This window comes from Lepidochelys kempii, chromosome 5 (assembly GCF_965140265.1).
Source record: "Lepidochelys kempii isolate rLepKem1 chromosome 5, rLepKem1.hap2, whole genome shotgun sequence".
NCBI lineage: Eukaryota > Metazoa > Chordata > Testudines > Cheloniidae > Lepidochelys > Lepidochelys kempii.
The window spans coordinates 53,480,552-53,503,426 of record NC_133260.1 but is presented as its reverse complement, the minus strand read 5'-3'; the positions used below and the strand labels follow the sequence as shown (position 1 = coordinate 53,503,426).

The 22,875-nt window shown below is 38.0% G+C and overlaps 1 protein-coding gene across 9 annotated transcripts in view; it reads right to left on the bottom strand.

Moving 5' to 3' along the window:
- Window positions 1-22,875, bottom strand: part of XRCC4 (X-ray repair cross complementing 4) — a 297,890-nt gene that overhangs the window by 64,617 nt on the left and 210,398 nt on the right. For 8 of the 9 annotated variants that reach the window (XM_073344413.1, XM_073344408.1, XM_073344407.1 and 5 more), the window contains exon 7: window positions 18,189-18,333. In XM_073344413.1, coding sequence (XP_073200514.1) covers window positions 18,189-18,333 — 145 coding nt within the window. Of the gene's footprint in view, window positions 1-15,462; window positions 15,561-18,188; window positions 18,334-22,875 lie in introns of all 9 variants that reach the window. The other variant, XM_073344410.1, reaches the window with a different exon arrangement.

Below are 22,875 nucleotides of genomic sequence, written 5' to 3'. Positions count from 1 at the left end.
TTTACAGGAAGACAAAGTATACTGATGCAGTATGATTTTTTTTAAAACGAAACAAGCCCTGAGCAAAGCATTCTGGGAACTGCACTGATAACAGAAGTTGTGCATGTAGTGTGATGTATGTGCAAACACATTTGCAAGTGCAAGATAAGTGCCCACATTTGAACAATTTTCACTATCTATATGACTCTGGAAGTCAACACACTAGTTCTACACATGAAAGTAAAATATTTATTTCAAATATGATCGAGAGCTGTGTCTGTCCATTAAATTACAGCAACTATCTATTTGCTATGGATTTTTGTCCCTGAGGTAATTTGAGCCCTTATTTATTGGCCCATCTTTTTTAACCATCCAGGTTCTCTGTCTCCCTATCCATTTTTTTCCTTCTTTTAGGCTGGCATTTGTATGTAATTTAGGTTGGCATTCATATGTAATTTTTCACCTCTAGATGAGAATGGGGAGTGATATAAAACACACCCCAGAATACTTTTAAATCCTACTCACTGTTTCATCTGTACTCATTGACGTGAGCACATCACTTACACAATAATTTTGCAGCCTAGGAACCAAAAATCCATCATTTGAAATCTCAAATGGTTTTCCATTTGATATTTTAGTAAAATATACAGATCTATCAGACTCATCTGGAATCTATAGGACGTATAAGAGAACCAATTCTGCTTTCATTATTTTCCGAATGCAAAGAAAGAGCTATAGGTTGCAAACAGCCAACCTTCTGTGATGATTAATAGCTCCAGGGACCAGATGTCATGCATACAATATTTATACATTGTCCTTTAGTTTTCAGAGGCAGGTATATAAAATACCTAAAACAATGTAGCAATTGTCAGACTGGCCTTTGGAGATTTATGTGAAAGAAGACTCTATTGATGGGAATGGTAGTATAAATAAAAAACACATGATAGTTTTCATTGATCTAACCCACTGAAAATGTATAACCCATCAGGGTGTTTGAGAACATTTAGATGCCTTGTTTCAACAGCGATCCATGTCTGTCAGCAATTTGAATTTTAAATTCATACACTTGCTTCAGGAAATAGCAGTGGGAGTACTTAGCAGGCTGGAATATGAGGATGAAAAGATATGAAACCCTTATAAAAATCCCCTCACCAAAGACTGTCTATTACAGTGTATGTACTCTGAATTAATGGACATATCATTGATTATATGCTGAAGAGAAAATGCACAAATATTCCTGTCATGAGGTTTTATCTCCTCAGGTTTAGAAATACATTAAACTATACTCAAGATGGAAAACATTTGTTAGAATTGTTTTCAATCACCTGCTTTATTTTCCATTTTACATAGTATTTTATTGTGGTTTTAAGAATTCAATTCAGACATTCTTTATTTAAGGATAAAACTTCAGATCTCCTTGTCAAAAGCCATAATAATTTTGTTGTGGCCAGTTCCTACCCAATTATCTCCAGTGATTCACAGAATTAATAAATCATTTTTGAGGTGTACAGAACAAAGTTTTTTCTGGACTAGGTGCAAGGCTGCATTAATCAAAATATGAAACAACTCAGGGGGGAGGTACAAAGCGTACTATAGGGAAATAAACACTGTTGGCTACAGTGATACTGCATTGTCCCAGTGAGAGCTCCAGGAGGCATTGTGTCTCTTGGATGCACAATGGCTCCTGGAGCTTATTGGTACACAGTAGCAGTGTGCTCATTGCACAACCGCTTATGATGGAGCGGCATGCACTCCCCTCCACAGCAGCTCTGCTTATTGGTCTATGTGTGGTGGCGGACCATTCCATTTTGGTATGACTAACAGACTGGTTCAGTACAGGAACTACAGTTATATCTGTCTTCTGCTTCTGCAGGGGAACTGGGAAAGAAAGGGGGAGGAGGAAGGAAGTCCAAAGACAGAGAAAGAGATCTTATGCACCCAGCCCCCCCATGTACTCTCTAGGACCAGGCAGCTACACATCACACATATTGTATATTAAATGAAATACAGGGAATACATGATGTATTAAGCACTGCACTAACTGGATAGGTTTACAACCTGTAATTCATAATCTACCTAGGAAAGTATCTTCGTATTTATAAGATATAACAGGTGTCTTCTTTCCAATATATTTTGTGGGATCTCTTTCTCTTCATTTTCAGTTGCCTGATATTAGAGATCTCTCTTGCTTTAATTAATAACATGTTTTCACTACAACATGGAATTCACCTCTCCAGAAAATGAGAACTTGTTTAACAAGTACGACCAATTCTGTAGCCACATTATGTGGGAACTCCCATTTAAATTTCAGATACAGTTAAGTCTTCTGTACCCAGTTAAGTCTTCTGTCCACTAGAGAATGCTGCTTTAGGTTAAAACTGCAACAACATACATTTAGCTAAATTGTAGGTACTCGGACAGGCAGGCATTGGCCTGCCCAAAACTAAGGGCCCACCCCCTCAACCAAGGGGGATGAAAATCTGGATAGAAGTCTCAATCAAACTTTTATAATAAAACTTTAACTTGCCAGTTATGTCTTAAAGTTCCCCCGTCATTTCCTGTCTCTCTGTGCAGATTCCCTCTCTGACTTACTAAAATGAATTTAGTGTGGTGTACAAAGGGTGGGCTTTGCAAGACGACTTTTATTTTCTCTTCTAAATAGGATATCAATTTTCAACTATGCCTGAAGGTTTATGAGAAGGATAGTGAAGAAAGAATTTTAATATCAGATGTTAGAACTTAAAATAAAGGCCTTGATTGTGATTTCACATCAGTTTTATTCAGGTGTAATTCCACTTACAGCAGTGTAAGTGAGAAGAAAATCAGGCTTTAGATTGTAATTAAAGGATAGTGTCGTCATTTTTTTGCTACTCATCTTGAACATTTATACCTTTTCTTTCTGAAGTGATTCATCAAAATGCAATGTCAGGTTGTCATGGTGATTCAACATACTACATTGGTAATATGTCAGTTCTAGCTCAGAGATGCAGTGTTTAAGTCGAAAAGCTAACCCAAACCACTAATAGCATAGTTATGAGGTAGGCCAAGAAAAATCTGTAGACGTGGATTTTCTGATGTTCCTTCTTTTATTTCAGAGCATTTGCTAGTAAACTTTGCCCTTTCTTCTTGCATCCCTCATTTCTGTTTAAACACATTTCTTAATATAGCAAAATAGCATGTTATCAAATGCACTAGGCACTGATACCTGACTTCCTCTTCCCCCCCTCTGCTTTCTGCATATTCAATAATCTATGGAGTCACGTTTTTCTCTTGCACACAATAAAGACTGTGTAAAGCATACAGTGTGCTTTTGTAAGATTATACAGTGGAAGAATAAGATCTGAAGATGTCAGATGATGGTGAATCAATTTATAAACAGGTGCACTTTTACGTAGATAATTATGTCAACCTATTCAATCTGACATGAATTCAAAAGTCAAACTACATTCATTTTGCTCAGCCCCACAACTGGAAAGTCCACAAGGTAAGTAGCACTTGTCAGCATGACTCAATGCAGCAATATATTTAAAAACTGAGAACCTAATTACATTTGGTATAGCTGATCCTCCTGGTTGGTGCCCCCGTATCAAAGATGGGACAGCAATTGCGGCATTGCCAATATGGGAGTCCTACCTAAGACTCAGTTTTCTGGATAAATTGAATATGGTTTTAACAATTATAAGAACCATCGGAATGTTTTAAAATTAAATATTACATAATACAATTTTTCTTCTGACTAATATTGGGTTTAAATAAAGAAGTTAGGAAACTGGATTAGACTCAGACAGACTAAGCCCTAACTCACAGCCATGAGAAAAGGTTTGCCTTCAGTCCTAAGTCCAGATGAAATCAAGCAAAATTCAGGGTTATATTTTATCGTCTACAAATGTTAACAGACTGCCCCTGATGTACCCATGTGCCTCAATCAGCACTTCAAACCCCTCAGAGATTCCTTCTAGTGTAGGAAATACTGCCATTAAGTTGATAAGCTGTGAAGCCTAAACATTTCAGGGGAGAATTTTGGTATTTGGCCCTGGGTTCTGACATGAAGGGGAAAAAAAAGATGATTTTGAAAATGCTTTAAAGTGTAATTTAAGAACCAAATGATCCTCACAAGAGTTTTGGGGGGACATCCTCAGAATACCTTTGAGATGGATGGGGATTCACAAGCACTTTTCTTCCTTTTATGAAAGCATATTTTTTGAACCTAGTGATTGTAATAAAACATATTTAATATCTTCCTGTGTAAACATGTATCTTTGTCTCGGTAAGTACTCCAAAGCCCTGTCTTTGGATCAGTTATTTTTTTTAAAAAATCACAAATTGCTTTAGTTCTTTCTTCAGACAGCTTGGTTTTTTCAACAATCCTGTAAGACATTATTTTCCCAGGAAATTTCTGGAGAAACACAAGCTTGGGAATGTCAATTGTTTTATATAAACAAAAGTTCCTTTATCCTAATGCAGAACTCTCCTTTTCACATCTGTATAAATGGCATAGAAAGTATGGAGGAAATATATTTATGCTCTTAAACAATTGTATTTTTTTTTAAAGTAAAACAACTCACATTCAATTAGAGGAATCACCCATTTCTACTCTGGCAGAATTGAATCAGTCTTAGGAAACAAGAGTAGTGATGTTCACATGTATGTTTTTGTGCTTTTAGTAAGTTTATTATTATTATGGCTCTAAAGGTATTGGGTGAAATCCTGGCCCCAATGAAGTCAATGGCAAAACTCTCATTGGGTTTGAGTTTTTCCAGTAGGCAGTGTCATCTGAACCTGTGCATTTACTTTGAATAAGAGCCTCTTTAGGCTCCACGCAGCTTTTCTTTTTATGTCATAGCTATGACTTATTTTCTTTCCTTCCCTTTGAAAACTTACATTGAAAAAATATATGTTTTGCTTTAAGTTTGTCTTTAAAGGTTTTAGCACTTTCATTTCACTTAGGACTCCAGATCAACCTGAGTTTGTAAAAAATTCTAAGCAACTAATACTTGTACTTCATTCCAATTTTATTGTATTTATTTTTGCTTTCCTATTTACTGATTGTATGTGTGTGTCTAAATGATGTGATGTAGGCATGAATATTTTTGTGAATGTGTTTGATTGTTGAACTAAATAAAGAAGGATTTATTTGTTGTTAAATAATCAAGAGAATTCTCTAGCAATATTCCATGTAAACAAGACCTATGTATGTTTAAATCTGTTCTGTTGCAGGTTTTAATAAACCATTGTTTACCCTCAAGGAAGGGAGGTTAAAGTTATTAACATCATTGCACTAAGTTATGAGCATGAACATAATAGTGTAATTTCTCCATGTTTCTGGCATATTTTACATTTTTCTTTAGAAAGTTTGCAAAAAATGGTCTACATTCAATCCTACCGACAGTAGAACATAGCAGGAAAGAAACTGAATACTATCAGCCTGAATCTTGACCCCAGTTGACAGAAACAGATGAGTCTTCCCAAAGGCCCATGAAAGTACATTTGTTCATATTGTATGGACTAGTCACGCTAGAAAAGTTTATGAATATTTATCCATATTAACCAGATCTGGAGATTTTCTGAGTATTATTGATGACAATGAAACTATAAGAGACTTAGAAATATTTGATTTATTGCATTCTGGCTCCATCTATAAGAGTAATAGAGAGGCAAAAACACAGTTCAGTGCCTCATACCAACCTTGCCACCATCTGCTATCTACCTGGCTAGATGCCATCTCTGTTCCTTTTCCATGCTGCCTTTTCTATGCAGAATGAATTCCCTGGACTGAAAGCCCCTCTTCGCTTCCCCTTCAAATCCCTTCAAAGGAACCACTTATTTTGTGAGGCTCACACACAAGGAAAAAAAGAAAAAGAACCAAGGATTTAAAAAAAAATAATAAAAAAAATCTACAGTCAGGTTTTCCTCGGATCTCCTGGAGGACCTGGTCATGGTATGTTTGTGTTCTAGACTGTAAGCTCTCTGGAACAGGAACTGCCTTAATATTTGTATCCCGTATGGTTTTAAGCACACCATTGGTGTTTAAGGAAAATTATAAGAAATAATGACATTAGTTTAATCAGTTCTTCAACCGCCTTACACATGTATGTCTACAAGCTGTTGGACTCCTAACAGAGTTTTATTTTGATACTCATAAGTAGTTCAGTGAAGAACTGCCATGAGGGAGAGGGGGGAATTTACAAGGGAAAGTGAAGCACTGTTGTCTTAGATACACGTCATTCCTTTAAAGTTATCTACAATTTGATCAAAGGTTACTCTTTGAAAAAAATGACACTGAAATGTAATACACTGAACATCTGAGAGCCATCACGTCATATTTAGCAAACATGACATGGAAAGCTTTCATATAAATAGTAATGAAATCCATAGTAATGCTATAACTGAATCTACTCTGTATTATACATTACATGTAGGGACTCACAAAACAGTGCTGGAAGCCATGAAAGAATCTATATCTAAAGATACATTGCACAATCCCGATTCTGTTGTCTTGTGCTGTGAATAGTCATTTTACAACAGTATAAAGAGGGTATGAAATGCTAGTAATTCAGAATGGCAGCATTTTACCCCCACTTTGCACAAATGTAAATGACAACATATGGTACAGGGCAACAGGGCTCTCCCTCGCCATTTTGGTGCCCGATGCAGCTCCACCAGCCTCCGCGGGGGGCAGAAGCAGGCTTTGGGAGCAGGGCGGAAACCGCCTCCCAGCACAAGCTGGTGGAACAGAGCGGGTTGGGGCCGGGACGCTGCACCTACCTCCGCTCAGCAAGGCAACGCCCATCATTTCATATGCTGTGTATTTATACCTCTCTACTGTATTTTCCACTCCAAGCATCTGATGAAGTGGGTTTTAGCCCACGAAAGTTTATGCCCAAATAAATTTGTTAGTCTCTAAGGTGCCACAAGGATTCCTCGATGTTTTTACTGAAATGCAAGTGACCACTAACTGAGTCTCCTTTATCTCAAGCATTTAAATGACTAACCCTCTTGTAATGTGCTGTATGTCTAGATATCACATCTTTAGATGACTGATATTTTCTGTTACTAGCCAGAATTTTTTCCATGTGAAATATATTAGATTTGATACACTGGGTGCCAGTAAAAGCTAGACATTTCCCAGATGGAGTGATTAAAGCCTCATTCCTCAAGAACATAGTGCATCATTTTCCACCGTGAATCTAGTTAATTGTTAGGGAACTTAGAACATTTTTTGTATGGGTCTTTTTGATGGTTATTTAAAATGACAGAAAAAAATAATATATCAGTAGTGCAATATGACTGAAAAGGTAAATATTTTCGCGCAATGGCTCCAGCACAGCATCATAGGAGCTGACCAGAAGAAAGAGCCTAACAGGAGCATTTTCAACTCTCTGCAAGCGAACCATTAAAAATTTTTTTACAGTTCAAAGTATTTTTTTCATGTAACATTTTACATCCTATAAGATATTTGATCCAGAACACTCACTGAAATCTATATAAAGTTGATAATTTTTAGGTTAGAATGACAATAAAATTACGGGACTTCACTAAAGCATGGTGTTACTGGATTAAATTTTGCACATAGACTGATCAATCAAAACAGATTTTTTAAAGCTATTTGAAGCAGCTCCATCTCATTAATATATCAAAGCTTTAGTATCAAATTCCTGTATGCTGTCTATTTCAGTATCATGGCTCAGCCACTGGAGCATGGTAGTATAGGCTTTCTGTCAACCTACTCTAATCTCCTGCCAAAGCACATAATGAAAATCATAGGCACCTACATTGCCTGTTTCATCCTATTAGGAGCAATGTGAAAAGAATTCTGCTTGAGTAGCTGTTTTAGAAAATGTAGGTTTAATTAACGGCCATTGTAAAGAGAATTTTATAGAAACCTTTATAAAAATAGCACATATTTCCTGCTGTATACAAGCGTTAGGATGTACAGGAAAGGTTATTAATATGTCTTTCTTTGTTGTTTTTTAATGAGAATTCCTTCTCCCCACCCTTCCCCCCAAAATACTGAAAATATTGCAGTTTGTTCTCCATCCAGTAGCACAGATTAGTTCAACTGCAGAAGGTCTTTCTTCTTTCTTACTTTAATTTACTCTGAAGGGCAGTCCCTTTGCCTGCCACATAAAAATAAACCTACAGGGATCACAGCGTCCAGATGAAATCAACCCATATTGCTATGATTTAAACCACACAAGCCCACTGGTCATTGAACAGCTGGAATACAAATATAAATTGCATATTAATATACAAGTCCTGTTACAAAGGCAAGGAAATGAGACTAATTTGCCGAAGCAGCAGACAGGAGGAAATACTGTTTTAACTTTTTAAGGCTACCTATTACTACTATACTACAGCTACCAACCCCAGTGAAATCCACTATAAATTAACTTTTTGGGCATACAGCTTACCAGATCTATTATAATTGTTCTCGTGATGCACCATGCTATAGAACAGTCCATCAAAAAATGAGCACAATTTTGCCAATCTTACTCATATTGAGTAGTGAGTTACCAGGCAAATAGTCCCACTGAAATCATCTGGAGGGCCACAGAATTAGGCCTGATGTGCAGCAAAAAAACAGCACAGAGAGGCTTTGCTCAGGAATTAATGCAGTCTCAGAGGTGAGGGACATGATGCACATTCTCCCCTGAGCTTTGTCCCCAGCCCTACAACTTCCCTTGCTTGTGGACCCCAGAGAATGGGGGAAACAGAAAAGAAATGGTGCTGCAGAATTGTCTAACACCCTTACGCCTTCTGTGCAGAAGATCCTGGCCATGTAGCTCACCTCCACCCATGGATCCCATGGTGAGAATCCCCTCTAATTATCTACCTTCGGATAAGGCGATGAGGCACTCTGTCAATGACAAGGTGAGAGACTACTGCTGAGTGGAAAGCCAGGGTGCCACAACTTGCCAAGTCCTCAGAGTTATCAGAGTTAGTTATGTCTGCCCGATTTATTGCAGCTATGTGCAGGACCATTTTAGATTTTGTGCAGCTATGGGGGTTGGGATGGCACCAGACAGCTAAAGCATGATATGCTAATTTTTCTTTTGACCATGCTTCTTCTTAGTTCACCTACAAGTCAAACAACAGGTGGATGAGTACACCTGCCATTTTTCATAACCTTGCATTAAACTAGAAAGACATACACAGGTGAGGTTCGGAAGATGCATGTGTCATAAATATAAAGGGAAGGGTAAACACCTTTAAATCCCTCCTGGCCAGAGGAAAAACCTTTTTACCTGTAAAGGGTTAAGAAGCTAGGATAGCCTCATTGGCACCTGTCCAAAATGACCAATGAGGAGACAAGGTACTTTCAAAGCTGGGGAGAAATAAAGGTTCTCTTGGTCTGTGTGTTGCCTTTGCTGGGACCAGAGCAGGTCAGAACTCCTGTAAAGGGTTAATAAGCAATCTAGGTAGATATGCATTAGATTCTGTTTTGTTTAAATGGCCGATAAAATAGGTTGTGCTGAATGGAATGTATATTCCTGTTTTTGTGTCTTTTTGCAACTTAAAGTTTTGCCTAGAGGGATTCTCTATGTTTTGAATCTGATTAGCCTGTAAGGTATTTACCATCCTGATTTTACAGAGGTGATTCTTTTACTTTTTCTTCAATTAAAATTCTTCTTTTAAGAACCTGATTGCTTTTTCATTGTTCTTAAGATCCAAGAACCCAAAGTTTGGGTCTGTGTTTACCTATGCAAATTGGTGAAGATTTTTATCCAGTCTTCCCCAGGAAAGGGGGTGTAGGATTTGGCAGGATTTGGGGGGAGAAGGGGAGACGTTTCCAAGTGGGCTCTTTCCCCGTTATATATTTGTTAGACTCTTGGTGGTGGCAGCAATAAAGTCCAGGGGCAAAAGGTAAAATAGTTTGTACCTTGGGGAAGTTTTAACCTAAGCTGGTAAAAATAAGCTTAGGGGGTTTTTCATGCAGGTCCCCACATCTGTACCCTAGAGTTCAGAGTGGGGAAGGAACCTTGACAGCATGCCATTTAACCAGACTCCCATTGGGTCACGAAAGATTAGGATATAACTTGGAATGTTTGCATGTTTAGAATTTGGCTTTCAAAACAGCGTTCACACTCTGCAATTAGAAATGTATTGTTTCTGGCAAAAGTCTTTGGATAGTTGGTATTTTTTTCACTTCAGCTAAAAATTAAAATCAGCTTAAATTCACCTTAAAATTAGCAGGAATCATTTTATTAAGTGATTAACAGAAATGGGTGAAATCCAGAAGGTTCAGGGCTCACTTCAACTTTTGTACAAACATTTGGGCTGGTTCTTATGTTATATGAATCTACTTGTCCACCTCTAGTGATTTCCTAACCTGCTGATGTTCAAACCTACACGAGTATTTTTGACAGCTTTCTAAAAACTCCATTTTATGTGTTTAATTTGGTAGGAATCATTTTATCATTCTGTTTTACACATGTTACGGCGAACCCTTTGTGAGGTACCAGTAACTGTAGCACTTTGTCACACTATGCAGGACTGTACAAATTCTCTTTCCAATTACATTAAATAAATACATTTAAAGTATAGAAAACTAACATGTTAACATGTGCTTTCAAAAGAAAATAAGATCGATTTTTTTTTAAAAAAAGGGTGACTGTGGTATAAACTTTATACTGTCATTGGGTCATGATAGGTTATGGTATCATTTAAACTGGAATTTAATTTCATGTGGTTACACTTTTATTGGAAAGTATTACTTCATGTGTGAGACAGTAATACTGACGTCTGCATGCCCCTCTGAGAAAGCTGAATTCCAAGATAAACCTATGCTCTTGCTACCTGAGTCACTGGTGGTGGCAAACCACATTTTAAATAAACCTTGTGTTAGAACTTTAAAAATGTGAACCACAAGCTATAAATTAAATAAATGCAGAGACAGTCCCAAGAGGATTCCTGACACACCACAGGCTCTCAGTGTTTTAAAGGAGCAACGGATTATCAAAAGAAGGCTGTCTAGCTACTCACAACATTTTAATATAAAACTAAGCAACATTTTTTTTAACAGAAATGTAGAACTCAAAATGATACCTGCCTATCTAAGGTTTAAAACTCTTTTGAAAGGTACCAGAAGAAAAGATGGTGTGAAGGGGTAAGGCCCATTTTTAGTTACCATGCAACAAACTATATGCCTGATCTCGCAAACAATTACTTGCATGAGCAACTTTAATCAGGCAAGTACTCCCATTGAGTCAGAAATGGGCTCCATGTTTGGGGTTTTTTTGTCCAGAAATTCTTTGAAATTTTGCTTTTGGATCAGATTGTTGCAGTACAGATTGTACAAAATATCATACTCCCATTTTGATGCTTTCAAAAACACAGTTAACATTTTGTCAAGAAACAGGATTCTTTTTCCTGACTCTGACTCATTGTGTGACACAGAGTAAATTAGTCTCTGTGGGTTATATTCAGAAAGGAACTTAGGCATTGTGACACTGATTGTTGGAAGACCACACTTTAAGATGTCTAGAAAATAATGGGAATACACTGTGATTAACAAAGCCTGAGTTAGGTGTATAGGTTCGGAAGATAAGTGTGGTGATCAGTGGTTTCTTGTATATAGTTGTCGCTAGGGTTCCTTTGTTGATTCCGGCACAGAACTGTTCTAGAGAGATTTTGATGGATGGTTGGCGGTTCTTGAAGTTGTGGTGGAAATCTATGGTAATTGACAGCACTTACTGGAGGAATATCAGGACTCATAGAAACCATCCTCAAACTACTCACCACACAAAGGGCCAGCTTCCTCCAGGGCACAGCAGAATTCCTCCAGAAATTCTGCAACATTAACAACCTCCCTCACAACCCCATGCTTGCCACCATGGATGTCACCTCCCTATACATCAACCCCCCTCACGACAGCATCGCTGCCTGCCTCAAATATCTACAAGACAATGGACATTACTCAGATATCCATTCCAGACACATCACCAAACTCAACCATTTCATCCTTACCCATACCAATTTTACATTCAACAACAAACACTTTGTGCAAACCATGGGAACTGCCATAGATACCAGAATGGCTCTCCAATATGCCCACCTCTTCATGGGTCACAATGAGGAAGAACTTCTGGACAAAAACACCACAAAAGCAATGATATACCTAAGAGACATCAATGATGTTTTCATCCTCTGGATAGAGGACCTAAACTCCCTGACAGACTTCCACCAAAACATCAATAACCATCATCCATCCATCACTCTCTAGAACACTCTTGCACGAGCATCAACTTCCTGGATACCACAATCAGCTTCAACAATGCAACCCTATAGACAACTATGTACAAAAACCCGACGGATCAACACACTTACCTTCACAGTAACCACCCCAAACACACCAAGAAATCTGTTATCTACAGCCAGGTCCTCAGATACCACAGAATATGCTCTGAGGAGAATATCCAGGATATATACCTTAACACATTTAAAACCTCCTTCACCAAACAAGGACACTCCATCAGAGAAGTAGATCACAACATGGAACGGGCCACCCAAATATCCTGAGAGAACCTGCTTCAATACAGAAAAAAAAAACCTCTGATAGCACACTCCTAGTTGTCACCTACTACCTAACTCTGGAAGCCATACGAGGTATCAGCAAACAATTACAACCCAAACTCATGGGGTACACACACTGAAAGAAATCATTCCTCCTCTTCTGGCCTTCAAACAATTCCCCAACCTCATCATGCCCATCATCGGAAGCAAGCTCCCCCCAGACCAGGACACAACAACTCAAAATGGCACCAGACCCTGCCAGAACAACAGATGCAAAACCTGTAGACAAATCTTAACTGCTACAATGATCAATACCCTGCCCCCCAACACACCTTTCAACATCTAACATCCAATCCAAAGCCTGAGCAACTTAGCTTCACGGGGCCCCCTGGGGTGTGGGGCCCTGGGCAATTGCCCTGCTTGCCTCCCCTTAACACCAGCCCTGAGAATAGGAATAGACTTAGGCTGTGTCTACACTACCACTTTTGTCAGAATAACTTACGTTGCTATGGGGTGTGAAAAAAAATCATCCCCCCGATCAACATAAGTTACACTGACAGAAGTGACAGTGTGGACAGCGCTATGTTGGTGGGAGAGCTTCTCCTGCTGACATAGCTATCGCCACTCATTGGGGATGGTTTAATTATGTCGATGGGAGAGTTCTCTCCTGTTAGCATAGAGCGACTACATGAGAGATCTTACAGCAGCACAGTTGCATCGGTACAGCTGTGTCATTGTAAGCTCACTAGTGTAGACATGGCCTCAATGTGGAGAAAAACTTAATGGTTGCTGTAGCTTCACTGCCTCCCACAACGACAAGGCTCACAAGTGAAAAACAGGCTCAAGTATCACACTGAAATGTAAGTACAATATTTATATTCCAATCGATTTATTTTATAATTATATGGTAAAAATGACAAAGGAGGCAATTATTCAGTAATAGTGTGCTGTGACACTTTTATATTTATAGGTCTGATTTTGTAAGCAAGTAGTTTTTAAGTGAGATGACACTTGGGGAACACAAGATAAATCAGACTCCTGAAAGGGGTACAATAGTCTGGAAAGGTTGAGAATCACTGAGTTACAGAATCTAGCAAACCTAAAAATCTAATACTTAGCTGACCATCCATATATTTCTTTCCTTTTAAAGAACTATCTCAGCACATCATTATATTGGATATTTAAGTGAAATTTTTTTGTGCCATAAATTTCATCTCAGCTGTTGCAAATTCCATTTCCATATCCAACAGTATTTTCTTGTAGTTTAAGAATGTCCATATCACTTTTTCAGTTTTCCTTAACAGTGTCATTTTATTGACTGGCTATTCTGTACATTAACATATGGTAGACAGATGCTTTAAAGGTGATATTCGTTTTGTACTAATTTCCATATCGCTGACACCTTTTCTTCCTGTCCAGCTCCTTCTTTTCAGTCTCCTTGCTCAGGTTTAAAGGTATGTTTTCATTCCAGAAGTCTGGATTGTTACTATATGACCAGTCTCAAAAGCCAGAACCCTAACACAGTTGGTGGAACCAGGATGCTTTCATTTTGCATGTCCACACATTTGTGCTCATGAAAGGCTCTCCCACCTTTAACTTAATTTAAGATAATATAAAATTAAACAATTGACTAGCTGTAGGGCCAGTTCCTCTGGTGGTGTAAACTGGTTGGTGAACAGAGTTACACTGCTGGAGAAACTGGTCTATATTTAATAAAATTTCCAAATTTTCTTAGGGGCTCACATTAAGATCAAACATTCTTACCAAACTTTAAATTTTTTTTATTTTTAGAAATTTCCTTATATACTTATTATCGTGCAATCAAGTAACCAAACATTTCTTGATAATAAGAATTAGGATAAAGTCTCACTATATGATCATAAAGACTGTGACAAAAAATACTATGCTATAGTTCTAAAATTTTTTGAGATTTGGGTTATTTTATTGTGGAAAACATTTTTAAATTTCTGCATCCATTTAAACCAATATTGAAATATTATTTCATGACTTGCATTCTGAAGTCACTGTAATCAAAAGTTTTTTTATATGAATAAAGAAGAATAAGATCAACTCTTTTTTGGCTGTTTTTGTTTGCTTCTTATGTACACAAAGGAAGAAAAATAATGAATTGAGCAGAGGAGCTGGAATGAAAAAAACTGCTCTTTGATTAATGATAAACATGGAGTCACAAATAGCCTTTTATCTTTTCACTTAGTCACTCAACATGTGTTTTTTATTTTGATTTGGGATCTTTCCTGCACCAACTGTCCTATATTATAAAAATTAAGAGGCAATACAAAGCACTTGGTGTGGCATGTATCTACTCGTTAATCGGCTGAGGAACATGAAACATGCATTGATGTGATCATCAAAACTTGTAAATGGAAAAGAGCACTAAATAAACTTTAGTGTACTGGGGATATTAAGGGACTGGGATGGATGGGAAAACAAATTAAAACATTTACCCGTATAACAGCGTGCCAAAATCTTTTAGCTCTGTGAAGTTAGGAGTATGTCACTCATTTGAGGATGACATCACAGTCTCTATGCCAAACATTTGCTCTCCTAATGTTATGTTATCCTCCCAAAACCTGAACATCCTCCATGTTTATGATGGTGCGTCTCCAAAAGGTGATGGAATTTGGAATTCTGAGCAGTTATTTTTAAAAAGGGTTTTATTGAAGAAATAAAACATTCCCATGACAGAGTCTGAAATAAAGATTTGTTGCTAGTTTGGGTTCTATTTCTACAAGATGCCAAGTATCATCAGCTCAAAATGAAGCCTCAAAAAGTGCTTAGCACCATGCAGGGTCAAGCCTGTAGTGAGTATAAATTACAAATGGTGAAGAAGTTTAACAATAATAGATAATGGATCAAATATAATCAGTTATATTGGGAAGCTGGATAATTACACCAAATCTAGGTTTTCACATCTACATTTGGCACACAGAAGAAAAATAAAATTATTACCTGAGCAAGCTGACAGACCATTCAGTCAGCAACCTTATGAAGACTCAAAATGAAGTTCAAAGAAACCAGAACTCATCAGCAGTGACAGCAAGGAAAAGCTTCTCAATAGAATGGAAATTATATTATTACAGTTTTGTTCTTGTACCTCATCAGATATAAAGGTAATATAGAAACATAGTAACTGGGCTACATGATTGAAAACAACAACTCATTTTCAGTTAAGTTAGGGATTCAAATACATAATCTAGCAACAAGGGAGATCATGTGGATTTGCGATACTCACTTTGGGTTCAAAAATAAGCATGTGGAAATGTCATCATCAGGTATACCTATCACACTACTGGCAGACATGCCACATATCAAAATATCCTGCAATCTCTACTGCAAAACAGTTGTACTATAGATGTGCAGATACTATGTGTCCTGTTTCAGAGTAACAGCCGTGTTAGTCTGTATTCACAAAAAGAAAAGGAGTACTTGTGGCACCTTAGAGACTAACCAATTTATTTGAGCATAAGCTTTCATGAGCTACAGCTCACTTCATCGGATACATACTGTAGTATGTATCCGATGAAGTGAGTATGTATCCGATGAAGTGAGCTGTAGCTCACGAAAGCTTATGCTCAAATAAATTGGTTAGTGTCTAAGGTGCCACAAGTACTCCTTTTCTTTATGTGTCCTGTATTGCTGAGCTACATTCAACTGGAATTGTAAAAGATAATAAAGGATTGACAGGCAGATGTTGGTAAGGAATGAATTGGAACATTTCTTGTCAGGTGATAGCCAAGAAAACTACTCACACAGGTTCATGAAAATCAAAGACCAGATGTCTATCATAACTTGCTCTACAAACACAGTAAGCACAGTATGTAACGTCCAAAATCTTTCCCTGTCTGATATTTGTATTTATTAGCTAAAGAATTAAGAATAAATAACATTACAATCATCTCAAACCTTCTCCCCAGGCTTGGCTTTTCTCTTCAGGACTGCTCAGCCCAAACCCTAGATACTCTCTTCCCCAGAGCACTACTCTTCTCCCATTCTTTATATCCAATCACCTACCTCAGGGAGTCCACTTCAACTTTTCCCAGTAGAATCAACACTTGCCAACCGGGAAGGGTGTTTCAGGCAAACACAGCCAGCCTGTTACAATGTCACACTGACTGTGGCTACCACAACTACATACAACTGGCCACCAAAATTATCAACCTATGTGCTCAGAACTTCAGAAGAACAGAACAGTAGACTTTGGCTTTGGTGAATATGGCTGCTAAAAATAGTATCTTTTTCCCTAATAAAATAGGATTCTAAATTTAAACAAGCTTGTTGGCATCAAGCCATAGCTCTCTACATCAAGATAGGATATTTGTTGAGTGATTTAAAATAGCAAATCCTCTTTAATAACAGGAAATGTTTTTGTAATGTATTTGTTTCCATATCTGTTTAGACAGTTTATTATTTATTAAATATCACACATGAAAGGAGAAATTAATATTTTCAAAACTAATTTAGCACAGATCTCAAAAGAAGACCAGTTTTTGAAGCAAACAATTCCAAACACTTTCAAAAGCCCTTCCATAAGTCCCATATATAATTTCACCCCCCTTGGATCATGTGAAAATATTTCCACAAGTCAGTATCAATATTTAAGGAAACATAAAAACTTTGCTAACTGTTTATATTACAAAATTTGAAATATTATCTTAAAGCATGAATTATTTTTGCAGTGATCATCACTTTGTCAAAGAAAGATCAGTATGAGTTGCAAACCATGCTTGGCCTATTAAAAATTCTATTAATTTTAATTTTTCTTTGTTTCAGAATCACCACTAGTTATCTCAATTTCTTTCTACCAGTTCAGAAGAGTTCTGAGCCCTGCTGTTATGCCTATTTGTCATATGATGTTACCATCAAGGAGAGAGAGCTGAAAGTGAGAAGAAGCCTCCGTGATGACTCCTGCAGAAATCTGCCAGTTGCACTGGTAAAAAAAGGTGTTAGGGGATGCCCACATGCCTCCCAAAGACATTTTCCAGCTAGGAGTCTAGGAATAAGAGATGGGAAATAGAGAGAAACCAGGAAGTGAAGACACATGAGAATAAACAATGGTTTTTTTAAAAAAATGTTAGAAAAGTTTTGGATCATTTGAAAAAGAAAAGTTTTTGTTACTGCTGGTTCTGATCTGATCTAGTGCATCTATCCCTCTTAAACATGTGATACTATAAATACAGTACTAATGCTACTCTTTCCTGTGGTGTCAATTAGTCTGTGTCCCTCACCTTAATTTAATCCTTATTGCTAATGCACTCTTTTTTACTTTCATGGAAATATGGTAATTCATAGATTAAATTTTAGGCTTATTTTGTTTGCTTGACCAAGTGAATGCCTTTCTTTCAATGGCTTCCTGCAAGTTTGACTCTGAAGATTCATCAAACTTAGTAAGTCCTTGGGGCTGATTCTTCACTACCTTGCTCCTTGTGTAGTCATTTACGACCAGTGCAAAATGGGTATAAAAGGCTTCCAAATCAGAATGCCAGCAATTTTACACGCATTTTGCACAGGTGTAAATGACTGCACAAAGTACAAGATGATAGAAATTAGGCATTTGCGATCTTACAGTGCTTGCAATGAATGCAATTAAAAAAGGGAACCTCTATCACTCAGAGAGAGACAGACAGACAGACACAATGTTATATCATTACTTGAATGAACTTTCAAAACTCCCTTACTTTTCCTTTGCCAGTAGCTGGGTCTCATATGTAGCCACCTTAGGTTCCACTCCAGCAGGTTTTTGTATCCTTTGTCTCCGTTTTCTACTTGGTGCAATATCAATGACATCTGGACTATTGAGAAGGGAATCCCTCCTTGGTGGAGCTGCCGAAATGAAAGCAAAAAGACCAAAGCTTGACAAGATGCCCAAAAAGACAACATTTTAAAATAATTTCCCAGTTCTACATCTTTTCTGTGAATACCTCTTTGCTGGTAGCATGTGCTTAGATACCATGTTAATGGGAGCCATGTAATAACCTAGATAGACAGATATACAGACGTCAGAGTTACCTACAAAGATGATAGCAAAGGACTCGGAGTCAGGACTTATGCATTCTAATTCTGACTCTGCCACTTACTTGCTGTGTGGCTTTAGGCAAGATATTTAACTTCTCTGTGTCTCAGCATCCCCCTCTGTAAAATGGGATAACAATAGACATCTAGCTCCCAAGGGGGTTCTAAAGATTAATTAGCTACTAGGGTCAACCTCTGAGAGGAGCTCCTTTGCTGACCATGGTCAAGAAAAAAGAAAAGGAGTACTTGTGGCACCTTAGAGACTAACCAATTTATTTGAGCATGAGCTTTCGTGAGCTACAGCTCACTTCATCGGATGCATACCGTGGAAACTGCAGCAGACTTTATATACACACAGAGAATATGAAACAATACCTCCTCCCACCCCACTGTCCTGCTGGTAATAGCTTATCTAAAGTGATCATCAGGTTGGGCCATTTCCAGCAAAAATCCAGGTTTTCTCACCCTCCACCCCCCCACACAAATTCACTCTCCTGCTGGTGATAGCCCACCCAAAGTGACAACTCTTTACACAACGTGCATGATAATCAAGTTGGGCCATTTCCTGCACAAATCCAGGTTCTCTCACACCCTCACCCCCCTCCCAAAAACCACACACACAAACTCACTATCCTGCTGGAGAGAACCTGGATTTGTGCAGGAAATGGCCCAACTTGATTGTCATGCACATTGTGTAAAGAGTTGTCACTTTGGATGGGCTATCACCAGCAGGAGAGTGAATTTGTGTGGGGGGGGGTGGAGGGTGAGAAAACCTGGATTTGTGCTGGAAATGGCCCAACCTGATGATCACTTTAGATAAGCTATTACCAGCAGGACAGTGGGGTGGGAGGAGGTATTGTTTCATATTCTCTGTGTGTATATAAAGTCTGCTGCAGTTTCCACGGTATGCATCCGATGAAGTGAGCTGTAGCTCACGAAAGCTCATGCTCAAATAAATTGGTTAGTCTCTAAGGTGCCACAAGTACTCCTTTTCTTTTTGCGAATACAGACTAACACGGCTGTTACTCTGAAACATGGTCAAGAAGGAACTGACTGGAACTTTCAGAGAGCAGCATTTCTGCTCAACAGAGTTTGATGTGCGATGGCTGATATTCAGCCTGGGTTACATGCCATCATGCTACCTCTGCCTTCAAGGGTCAAAAACCGTAAGAATTAAGGGAGTTCTGCTAATACTGCAGTAAGGAGCTAAGACCCAGACTGAGAATCATGCATAATAGTGTCCTTAGAGAAATAGGTCTTACAACCTCAACAGCAGAAATACACACATGGGGTCAATTCTTGGCCCATGCATCATTGTGGAGATGCAGCATAAACCTGGGCATCAGACTTGGCCCAGAATTTATATGAGAAAACCCCTTAAATTCCTAAAGGATTCATAGAGTTTAAGGCCAAAAGGACCATTACATTGTGTAATCTGATCCCCAACACAGGCGATAGAATGTCACCTAGTTACTGAGGCCAATAAATTGGATTTGACTCACGCTAAAACTAAAGCTAAAGCCAGGCCCGCCGACATCAATTCCGGGCCCCAAGGCCAGGGCCGTCCCTAGGAAGGTATGGGACCTGGGGCGGAAATGACCAATTCGTCACTTCCGGGACCGTTCCGCCACTTCTGGGACCGCAGTCCAATAATACAGCATTCTAATAATTTTTGTCTCTGCCCTTTTCTGAGCCCCTTCCCATTTTTTAACATCCTCTTAAAATGTGGAAACCAGAACCAGATGCAGTATTCAATTATCAGTCTCACCAATGCTCTAAACAGAGTAAAATCATCTCCCTATTCCTGTTCACTTCTCCTGTTTATATCTCTGAGGGCTACATTAGCCCTGGCCACAGCATCACACTGAGAGCTCATTTCAACATTTTTGATTAAAGTTTTTTGGAACAAGTAAAAAAAAATATTCTATTTTGTTTTGACTTGACTTAATTGTCGTTCATTCATTTTAGGTCAAATACAAAAGATGATCCCGCCCGCAGCTCCAACAGCTATCTGATTATTTAAAGTATGCATACGAAGACTCACCTCTATATATACACATCCAATGTGCCCATATTTTTCTGCAAGTCTTCAACCGTCAGCAGCGCACTTTTATTTAACAGGCATATTTTTAATTGTAAAAGCTTTCATCATCTTTAATTTTTAATATAGCACTATCCAGACTAGCATGGTTTTCAAGGGAAATGCAACAAATTACAAGTTGGTGACTGAGAGCAGTGGTGCTAAGGTAACTTTCCCTGGCTGTTATTCCCCCCATTCATCTTCAGAAGAGTTCATTTCTGTGTGGATGAAAGGCATGCTTGAGAATGAAGATTTTTACATGAAATTACACAATTTTTCTTACTTCTTCATGGTGTGATCCTTTCTTCACAAAAACAACATACAAACAAAGGAAACTGGAGAATGGTTTTTACTCCCTTTACTAATCTTGAACAATTTTTTTCATTACTTCTCTCAAAACTATGATCCTGATTCAGCATAGCACTTAATATACTTACATTCAAGTACATGAGTAGTCTTATTGAAGCCAAAGGGGACTACTCACATGCTTAAAATTAAAAGCATGGTGAAGTGTTTTTTCTGATTCAGGAACTAAAAGCTGAAAACAATCTGCATTTTATTTATTTAAAAGAGACTCACAGGCCTTGTGTAGGTATGAAGCTAATGCGGTAACACGTTTTCAAAGTCTAGTATAGACAAGACACACTGTCTTTAACACATTAAACTGTTTTGAGCTAAAACCAATGCTGCGCCACTCCTCATGCTTTAACTTGAGTAGTTTAGCCCACATATTAAAAGGCAATGTGCCTCCTTTATACTAGACTTTGAAAACCTGTTAGCTAGCATACCAACCTCACATCTTAAATCTTAGTCATGACAAGGCCCTAGAAATTAACCCTAATAGTAACATGGCAATAAAGCAACAGTAGCATTATTACTATTTACTGATAGTGTGTTCAGAACAGTTCATCCAACACCCATATTAATCCCATCTAGTCCCTCCCAACCTCAGCTGTTAAAAATTATCTCCTTTGCTTACCAATGTGTATAAACAACAATAAAACAGCACACCAGCAAGTCCTGCACATATAGCAACAAACTGGAATCAGGGTAAGCTTATTACTTTAAGCCTTATAGTCTCTGCCGCTGCTATTCCTCCTCCACATTTTTTACTCTCACTCTTTTATTCATACCCAATATTGCGTCAGGCTAGGGGCCATAGCTTTGTATATCCATTCTGTAATTAATTTTGTACACTTTTGATGTTGTATAAAGAGTGCACCTCTGTGTTTACATCTGTGTAACATATAACAGTGAACGGTAAACCTGGGCGTATGCTAAACATTGCTGAACATTTACAGGCAAATCCTGCTTAACCTCGCACAGAAGTCCTGCTAAAGCTTACGTGAGTAAGGTGAACAGAAAATGCACCCATATTACATCTGCCTTTAATTTCAGATTGACAGTAGACCATAGTACTTGTAATTGAATGCAATTGGCACAGACGTTTAAAATTATCTCATTAAAAGAAAATTTGGTTTGAATGACATGTTGAAGCCAAGAAGAGGAAATATTCACCTAATCAATTAATCTGAACATCACACAATGAACAGAAATTCCTCTTCTGAGAAGATTCAATTTCATGACAGAAGGAAAAATGTTTCCAATTCAGATGGCACAAAAAATGATCTTATGATAAGCAAAAATAGGCTGGCTTATATCGGATATTACACTAATGTATGTTTTTAAGCCAAAAATGAACACCTTCATGTTAGAAACATGAACTGAAAAGCTGTAGTATGTTTTGAAGCTCAAAGAATCAACTACCACACCAAAGTCTTCATAATGCATACTACAGCTGCTCAGAAATGAATTACATTCAGGCGTATGAAATCGTGATTTTTGGCTAAGGGCCAAGCAAAGCACAAGCAGATACATATCTGTTTAGTCCTTGAGAAAAGTGTATGTGGCACAATTGGACTTGGTCTTGAATCTAAAACCTGCTTTCTGGAGATTTGTCAAACTCAGCATTTCCCTCGAGTATTCAGTGCATTGTAATTAATGGGTTCTTTGGGTTCTCTCTGAATGTTACTTCTCAGTCTTAAAAAGTTTTTATTACAAAAGTGGATGAGCATTGCTAGCATTTTGCTAACAGGCACAATTTTGAGCACAGAAAGGATTAATATTTATGAAGAAAATTGCCCAGTTCATCCTGAAAAACAGCTTGTATAAGCTTAGAAAAAAAAGTGTTCCTGATATACAAGATGCAGCTGACATGTCAATTGCTGCAAGTGACACAACTGATTAGAGATCAGGAACATAAAGCCTAGTTC